The sequence below is a fragment of the Xenopus laevis genome, chromosome 1L, assembly GCF_017654675.1.
Source record: "Xenopus laevis strain J_2021 chromosome 1L, Xenopus_laevis_v10.1, whole genome shotgun sequence".
Classification (NCBI taxonomy): Eukaryota; Metazoa; Chordata; class Amphibia; order Anura; family Pipidae; genus Xenopus; species Xenopus laevis.
The window spans coordinates 125,389,991-125,399,483 of record NC_054371.1 but is presented as its reverse complement, the minus strand read 5'-3'; the positions used below and the strand labels follow the sequence as shown (position 1 = coordinate 125,399,483).

Below are 9,493 nucleotides of genomic sequence, written 5' to 3'. Positions count from 1 at the left end.
CACGCTCTCTCACACTGGACACACACACAGACACAGACACATACACAGACACACACTGACTCTCACACAATACAGACATACACAAAACTTTTATACAACATATTGATAGATACATATTATTTTGGTAGGCTGTCAATAGAGCATTTGACTGGCTAGGTATCTGTTAATTTGTATGTATTTTCTGTAACACATTTTTTACACATTAAATATATTTAAATATCACCTTGGTGAGTGGTGTTTGTTGACCATAGAATTTATACAAATTATTTAAAAAGACAACAGTTTCTAACACCCATTATAATCAACCATTGTATACCTAGCATAACCTTTATCCCTGTTTATAATATACAGATACACAATTCGCAGAATACACAATAATCGGGATGGTGTAGTTCTTTTAGTTGTTGACATTTCCACCTCTGGAATATTACCTTTGATATGATAAAACAATACAAATAGATTGCCTATGACTAGTGCCCCTAAGACATGCAACACGTAAGGCTTTGCTGTAATGTTTTTTGCTTAAATAAATCCTTTTTACTGCATCAAATCTATGGAGTGTGGTCCAGTATGTGCCAGCCCTCCAGTATCTATTTGCATTGTTTGCCTCCCTGAGCTAAAGATCTGGGGCTTGATCACCTGGACCCCCCCCCCTTCTTTTTTTGGGTAAGTTAACCCCAACTCATACTGCACTCGACACTGAATGCCCCTCATTTTATAAACCATTTGAGATGATACCCTTGTTTCTCAAACTCTAATTTAAATCATCTTTAAAAAAAAAATGCCATTTTTACTAAAATTCCTGAATATCAAGTTTTTTAAGAACATCAACCCTGAAAGTGAACAATATCAATGTAATGTAACCAGGCACACATTTTCAATATTCCAGTGCATTTCTTTTTACGTTTTTGGGTGTGTTCTTCACATCTAGAAAAAAAAAAAATCTCTACAGTCATACTCACAAACATTTCAAACTGGAAATTACCCACACCCTTCCCCCTATGAAGGAGGGAACCTAAATACAATTTGATTTGTCACTGAAGCTCCACCTTCACTGTAATCTGTTTATTACAGACTGACAGGCTGAGGTCTCACACTGCAGACTGAGCAAAGTGACGTGAAGATGGTGAGGTACCTGAACAGCCTGGTAAGTATAATAGCTTCGACCCTCACCCACCCAATATCCTCAGTCCTTCTCTTATTAATATTAAGACTAGTTAAATGGTATATTAAACAAAAGAGGACTGTTACCTGGTACTACAGTTCAATCTTACACATTGATGAGCAGTGTTTCTGGGTTCACACTGTGCTCTGCGGTGTTGATTAGTCACTATTATATATATATGGTTATTGGGTTATTAATTTAAAGGTCTGGAAATACGCAGAGGCTGGAGAACTATCTTTCAAGAGAGTGTTATGAGAAGGGCTGTTCCTAGTACTGCTTTACTACAGTATGTTTGTGGTTCTGCTTGGTTTTCTCATTCCCTTTTCATAATCGCTCAGCTCTGTCCCTCCCCAACCCTTCAGTCTCTCTCTTTTAACCCTTCCCTCTCGCTTTCTGTCAGCTCCTGGTTCACTTTCCTGGTCTACATTTTTATTGATCTTCTTCATTCTCCACACCCTGTCTTATGCTCGTGTTTGCATATACTCAGTTAAGCAGTAAGGTCCTTAAATGCAGATAGAATCTACACTGTACTGTTTCATTAATCACAATATCATTTATATATGTTAGTAAGGAGCTTTTCCTGCACTCAAGAAGAACACTGCCTCCATTTTAGCCTTTTAACACTGATTTAATTTACTAATGAATTCATTAGTTTGCCGAGCTTACTATTTCTTTTCTTTTTGCTCTTATATATTCTCTTGACAGGCTATTCCCATACATTCTGTTCAGGGTTGGTGCTGTTTACATGTGTCAGAAACTAGTTTTTCTCATTTTAAGCCTCATAATACTGTCTCCTTTTTAGCCACTGGAGACTGAAATGCCCCCCTGTTGTTCTACAGTAGCCCTGGTTAATTATAGGGGATCTTCAGCCAATATTTTCTTTTGCAAAATAAAAAAAAACTAACTTGAAAGCGTTGCATAGTTAAACAGTTTCATTTATTTTAAAGTTATTTCTAAATGAAAGTGCAATCTAAAGCTGTACATGTTTATCCTTTTCTCTGGTACTGACTTTTTGAAACAATATGGCAAAAGTCAGTACTTCTGGTGAGCAGCAATGTGCTAAGTACATACAGACAGATACTGCTTCCAGGAATGTGTCAATATACCTTTAAAATGTCTAGAAATAAGTTAATGTACACAAGCCTTTGATCAGATCTTTGCCCTGCCCAAAAACCCAAATGTCACTTTTAGGTCAGCACAGGAAAAAGCGGTTTGACTAGTCAACCGGATAAGTAAGGGCTGCTGTTTTCATTTGTTTTAATTGTGTTTGTACAATCAAAGTCAGAAGTAGACTTTCGTTTCAAAATTCCAGAATTTGGTGCTTAGAGCAAGAAATACCTTAACTAACCCATGGATATTTCGTAATTTAAAAAATAGGAAATTTGTGCAGTACACTATTTATTGACCCAATTGTTCAAAAAGGAATTACACATCTGCTTTATATTAGTGCCAAGTAACACACTGACCGATTCCTTTCAATAATCTGAAATGTGTCAGTACCCCTTTAATGTTTTTAAATTTTTCATTAGGTATTACTTAAAATGTAAGTGTAAAATTCAGACTTGAATGTTGAACTGTCTCTCTTCACAAACAGGAGGAATACCACTGTGCACTGAAAGATGCCGGTGAGAAACTTGTGGTGATTGACTTTACTGCAGTATGGTGTGGCCCGTGCCAAAGAATTGCCCCAGACTTTGAAGTAAGTGGTGTAATATGTGCATGTGTGTTCATACATTTGTCAATAGAAGAAAACAGTCATCAAGTGTTGTAATAGAGCTTTTTCCACAACACAAACCACTATTACAGCATTAAGCCTCACTGGAGGAAGATCTACAATAGTCTGGTACTTAAAGGAACAGTAACGCCAAATAAAAAGTGTTTTAAAGTAATTAAAGGATAATGTCATGTAGCACTGCACTAGTCAAATGGGTGAGTTTGTTTCAGAAACACAACTATAGTTTATATAAATAAGCTGCTGGGCAGCCATTCAAAGCTGAAAAAGGAGAAAAGGCACAGGATACACAGCGGATAACAGATAAGCTCTTTAGTATACAATGGGATTCTTCAGAACTTATCTTTTATCTATTGTGTATCCTGTGTTTGAATGGCTGCCCCCATGGCTAGACAGCATCTTGTTTATATATACTATAGTTATTTTTCTTAAGCAAACACACCAGTTTTACCAGTGCAGGGCAACGGTACATTATATTGTCATTCCTTTCATTTTTTGGTGTTACTGTTCCTTTAACTGGAAGCTGCAAAATGGTGGTGCTAGACATGCCACAGTTTTATCAATACTAAAACAAGGTGCCAAAGCTTCCAAATCAGAGCTTTAAGCTACTGTCACCTATAGTGGCCTAAAAATAAATAGATCTTCTCAGGTTACTATCCCTCTCATAAACACTTGTCAGGCAATTTACATTAAAGGAGAATGGACTCCTCCATCAAACCCAAGCCCCCTTCATTGGCCCACCCACCTGCTCCTACCCACACAACACTTGTTACTGCTAAAATTGTCCCAGGTGTGTATCATATATAAAAAAATGCACAGTTGTGTTGCAGGATTGACAGAAGCCATCCCGTATGACAGTTCCTTTAATGTCTATGGGGACTAGTCTGAACATTTTTGCACTGCAATTTAGGGCACAAAAATGCAGTATTTAAAGCACTTGAAGTATGCCCATTCAGAGTCGGACTGGGCCATCCACTGGGACTGTGACTGAAGGGCCCTCTTCCCGGCATCCAAACTAGCTCCCCCCCCCACCTACATGCTTGTGTACACCGCTTACCTCCTCCTTAATTGGCCACATAAACATCTTTCCAATTACAACAGACCATGAAAAGTTTTTCTTGAAGGGCATCTAGGACTGAAGTGCTATACAAATAATGAGACGAGAGTCAAATTAAACAACTATAGATGTAAATGGTGTAAATTATTTTTATTGTGTTTTTTTTTACAGAAGCTCAGCACCGAGAATCCTGATATTGTATTGTTCAAAGTAGATGTAGATAATGCATCGGTAAGTTATTACTGTTTTGTCTGTATGTCCAAGGAAACTGCAAATATATATGAAATGCAATGTATCCATATTGCAACAATCATGTATACAATTTATTATCTCACTGATGTGTAGAAGGGTTTTACCATTGACTTCCTTTTTGACAATCAATTGGGTTTACGTAAAAAAAAGGTGCATAAAAACAGTAACTGAAATTCCAAAAATAAATCTTTTTTATACAGACATACCTGATTCTACAGATTGAAGGAAATCATGATAGTCTGACTGGAACCAGTTTCCCAACCCCGTTTAGGCTCTCAATGCATCCAATCCCTTACCTTGTTGCAATATGAAATTATGGATTCTGGGACCCTCCAGAGAATCTGTCTACCACCGACTATAGAAAGCAGAGGGGTTTCAAGTACCAGACTCCATCACTTCACAATGGAACAGGTTGAGGAAGGGGCAGCATTATATTGTGTACCTAAAAGGGTTGTTAACTAGTCCCAGTAAGCTCAGAGAAAGACTATTATGATATATTATGATGCAATATACTTAAATAGAAAGCTTAACGATAACATAGATACAAGAGGCCTTACCTCTTGGGGATATGTTTTTACATCATTACTGACACCCCTAAAATGGATGGCCTAAAAGAAGGCGAGACAGAAAAAAGGTGGTTCCTCACACTGCAGGACTACTGTTTTACAGTGAACCATAAGCTAGGGTCAGAGAATGGCAATATTAATGTCCTGTCCTGGGTTCATTCCTGCTGAATTACAGTTGTTACAATAACTTGGTAGAAACAAGGGGTATGTGATGCGGTCACTGTCAGGATACCTGGGGAAGGAGTTTACATACAGTATTTCTCAGGTTCCAACAAAATGGTTAAATAACATCTGATAATACTATGGCCGTAATGATATAACTTGTCCTGACTTCTTCCCTAAGATTATGTCACAATGTCAATTAATTATTCTTTTTTTCAGGATGTGGCTCAACTCTGTGGAGTTCGCTCCATGCCAACATTCGTTTTCTACAAGTCTGGCAAAGAGGTATGCTACAGTCGGATCATTTACTAATATGGATTCTCAGTGCAGTAACCCAAACAAATTTACCTTGCCACTATCACTATGTGAGCAATGTGCTGCTACAGATCATAAATAAAAAGGAAAAAGGATAAAACAGAACACAAATATTCTCTTCACACTATAAATTGTACCTTTATACGTCATTATTTAAACCTTAATAACACCCATAGTGATTAGGAAAAAAATTACTTTGAGGCAATACTTTATTACTGCCTGAAAACTGAGACATGTGTGAAAGGAGTAATACTGTAAAAAAATGTTTTGTAAAAAAAAATAAATAATTAAATATTTATTTTCTCTTAGGTTGAGCGGTTCAGTGGTGCTGATATATCGAAACTGAAGAGTACGATCAGCAGGTTATGCTGAATCATCATTGTTTACAAAATCTTTTACATAATTATATTTTTCTATTATCCTTGGAAACATATGACTTCTTTAAAAAAATACATGTCTTCTTATGTTCCAATGTGATGTCTTACGTGATCTTTAATACTTTTTACGTGCAAACTGTTGCTGCAATTAAAGCTCTTTACATACACAAATGTCTGTTAATTTTTTTTAGACCAAACTGTATGATCCTCATTGCACATTTCCCAAAGAGAACAAGACCTAGGGCATAAGGATGGATATAACTCATTATTATGTTATATATAGTGCAACACACTCTACTTAAACTGCTGCCATAGGTACAAAAATATATAAACTGTGAGAGACTGTCTTGGTTATGCCAATAAATGAATTTCCTACGAAACACCTAGTTATTGTATACAGGTTTAGTCTAGGATGCTTTCAGTTGATGACTTCACCACCCCTGGAGAATTTCCTATGGACACCCATGAATCCAGCTCATTCGATCCCAACTGTACAATTTGAGGTTCAAAACAAGTTTTTTTTTTCAAGGTTTATTGCCAAAAGAATAATAATAATTCAGACACTAGTTGAGTCACACAATATGAGGCCAGCAAAAAAGTTGCTGAAGAGTTTCCTATTTTTTCAAGTTACAATTTTAGAAACAAACAACAAAGACACAAGTTTAGTATGGGGTAATTCAATTGCTAATGTGGCATCCCATGTAAAATCAGTTACAATTATTTAGTTCTGGAGCTAATTTATTTTCTCCCTTCATACTGTTGTAATCTTTTCTTGGTATACTCCCTTAGAATAGGATTGCACTTGTGCATACACTGGTTTTTACCTGCTAGTGGTCAGGCAAGCCTGGAACTCTCCATGGGGTACTGGGATTTTATATAGCAGTGCCTCCACCTAGAGGGCACTAAGAAATATACCTCGGGGATCCCTCTAGGAAATAAAATAGAGATATTTGCAGCAGTGATAAACTTGATATATAAAGAGAACAGTCATCTAATTGAAAAAGCACTACAATGGGTACACACATGTTAGGCACCCCCCAGTGATTGTAATCACTTACCTGATACCTTGGTCCTCCTGTTAGAAAAAAACTGCACCAGCCTGGCAGGATCCTCTGCCTGCTTTCTTTGTGTGGATGCAAGTGTGCTTGCATCGGCCCAGGGGTATTAAAAAAAGTAGGGATGCACCAAATCCAGGATTCGGTTCAGATTCGGCCAGGATTCTGACTTTTTCAGCAGGATTTGGATTTGGCCAAATCCTTCTGCCCAGCCGAATCCTAATTTGTATATGCAAATTAGGGGAGGGGAGGTAAATTGCGTGACTTTTTGTCACTAAACAAGGAAGTAAAAATATTTTCCCCTTCCCACCCCTAATTAGCATATGCAAATTAGGGTTTGGATTCAGTTCGGTATTCAGATGAATCTTTTGCGAAGGATTCGGGGGTTCGGCCGAATCCAAAATAGTGGATTCGGTGCATCCCTAAAAAAAAAGAAGAGGCAGAAAAAGAGGTCACTCCGTGGTGTTCACTGGCAAGCATCCCAGGCTGGTGCAGTTCTCTGTTAGTGGGAACACTGACCCCAGTATTTTAGACTTTCCTTCTCCTTTAAATCACAGAGAATAATTTGAGGCATAGCTCACCAAAGTCCATCGTATAAGGTAATCCGTTGTGAAACCCTACACTTCGATAGGATGAAGAAACCGATTGCAGTTGAAATTTGTTCTAGACTTACAGTAGGACTGGCTGTTGTAAACCATACATTAAAGTCCACCTCTACATTAAAAACATTAAAGTCCACCTCTACATTAAAAACCTTGAAGTCCACCTCTAAAGTAAACTTGTTTGTACACATTTACATGACATCAATACATTCTATTTTAAGTTCCAGCATCATGAATTAATGTAAATGTTAATCTGAAGGAAAGCCTATAATGATGCATATTTAAAATCCGCACATTAGGATCAAATTAAAAAAAAAAAAAAGTGCTTCTTGACAGGTACACAAACTATGGTATGTTCTGCAATGCTTAGACTTAAATTATGCAGTAACAACTGGTTCATCCTTGTTAATAGGGAAATTTTTGAGAAAGGAGGAAGAAAGGAAAGTCATGCTCCCCTACTCTTGCAACATCAGTTCTGCAGGAACTGAAACATTGGGCAACACTGATGAAACAAAATTATGTTCTGAAAACTGTTTCATTTTCACAACACAGTTCTGAGACAAAAAAATTATTCAGGTCCTCTGAGCTTCTGTGTCTCCAAGAAAATACACTCAATATACTTTGTGGCATTAAAGGAAAACTAGAGTCTAAAGGGACAGTATAAACCCCCCCCACACACACAGGCCAGGCCACAAAGGCCAGGGCTGTGAAATTTTAGGAGCACATCGTTCTTACCCTGCACTTATGCGGAAGGTGCGTATGGACCACAAGCCTCGGATGGTGGGCGCTAGGACAGCGAGGCCTCGGGCCACCGTGGACGCAAATCTGGCCCAATATCTCCTAATTCAACATTTGTTCATCTAGTAGGGCTTGTGCTGAATATAGTTTTGCCTATTGTTTTAATTAGAAAATATCTATGTTTTTTGTTATTTCTTGTGCAGTTCTTAACAGGGCAACACTTGAAAACTAAACTAAAGTCACATTCATTTTCCCGATCCCAATGAGCCACTGAGAAGCCTCTGTATAATGAAATGCTCTTTAAAAAGATAACAGGCTGTAGCTGGAGCAACAGCGGTGTTTATTTATACCAAGGGCCTCTCAGTAGCTTTAGTTTTATTTTTAAAATAACAACTAAAAAGCAGGGTAGAAATGCTGCAGCCCAAGGCAACCACAGCCCTTCAGCCAGTGCTGCCATCAGAAATCATAGGGCCCAATAAAAAAAATTATCAGGGCCCTCCAGGAGCCAAATGGTTAAAAACCAAAACATATCTTGGTGGCCAGGGGCCTTAATGGTCCCAGGTTCTCCATTAAAAAATAAATCTATTTCCAATATACATTAATTAAAAATCCATAAAACTTTTATTAAAAACATGACCCCCTTACCTGCACCAATCTTTAGACAGTGCTGACTATACTACTTTGAAACCATTAACGCTGCTCCTTTTGTGTGATCAGTAGTCAGAGCTAGTGGAGCATTGCCACTATGTAACCAACAGGAGGGAGACGGGACAACAACAGTACTATGCAGTAGTGATGTGCGGGTCAAGAATTTCTCGATCCGAACCTGACCCTAACCTGCCCGCGCCAATCCGCACCCAGCCCGACTTGCTGCTTGTGGGAGGGGCTTCCAGATTTTAAAGTGGAAGTTAACTCAAATTGAGACTCACCACACGGAACTCGGTGATAAAAATAAACCAGACCAACAGGCACACTTTACACTCTCTTGCAATCACTTCTTCAAACACTTCAGTTACCAATATTACAAGGAATAAGTTCTGGGTAGGCACACCTGCCTTAGGATCTTGGATTACACCTAGTGGTCTGGTATATACTCCACCCGTATCCCCCACTCTCCAATAGTGGCCCGATACCTTCTGGGTGATACCCCTCCACTCTTCCAGGTTAGGACCTTTTCCATCAAATCCCTGTCCAGAGACCCAGATGTCCTTCCTACCTTGTCCTAAACTATCACTGATTCCCTTACTTACGGAGTGTCCATAGGAAACTAATTCCACTTTACTCCTTGATGGGGCCACAGCTGCCTTTACGAATTAACCTCACTGTCTTGTGCACCTAGTGCTCGCTTACTTAAAATCTCACTGTCTATCTTTTTCTGTCAATGATGTCTCCACTCACCGACCAGATGATATTTCATCAAGACAACTCACCTTGTGCGGGGCACCTCCTTTTATAGCCCTTCTGTGTCCTAG

At 38.4% G+C, this 9,493-nt stretch overlaps 1 protein-coding gene across 1 annotated transcript; it reads left to right on the top strand.

The window, feature by feature from the left end:
• The first annotated feature begins 1,095 nt into the window (after window positions 1–1,095).
• txn.L (thioredoxin L homeolog) lies at window positions 1,096–5,797 on the top strand. Its single transcript, NM_001095018.2, has 5 exons — window positions 1,096–1,147; window positions 2,760–2,864; window positions 4,126–4,185; window positions 5,154–5,219; window positions 5,559–5,797. The coding sequence occupies exons 1-5, from the start codon at window positions 1,124–1,126 to the stop codon at window positions 5,619–5,621; spliced, it is 318 nt and encodes a 105-aa protein (NP_001088487.1). The 5' UTR covers window positions 1,096–1,123; the 3' UTR covers window positions 5,622–5,797.
• The last annotated feature ends 3,696 nt before the right edge of the window (window positions 5,798–9,493 follow it).

Bases quoted from the DNA above. Each gene is read 5' to 3' on its own strand.
- txn.L (NM_001095018.2), top strand. From the start codon at position 1,124: ATGGTGAGGTACCTGAACAGCCTG. The intron at 1,148-2,759 runs GTAAGTATAATA...CTTCACAAACAG, and splicing joins TGAGGTACCTGAACAGCCTG to GAGGAATACCACTGTGCACT. The intron at 2,865-4,125 runs GTAAGTGGTGTA...TTTTTTTTACAG, and splicing joins GAATTGCCCCAGACTTTGAA to AAGCTCAGCACCGAGAATCC.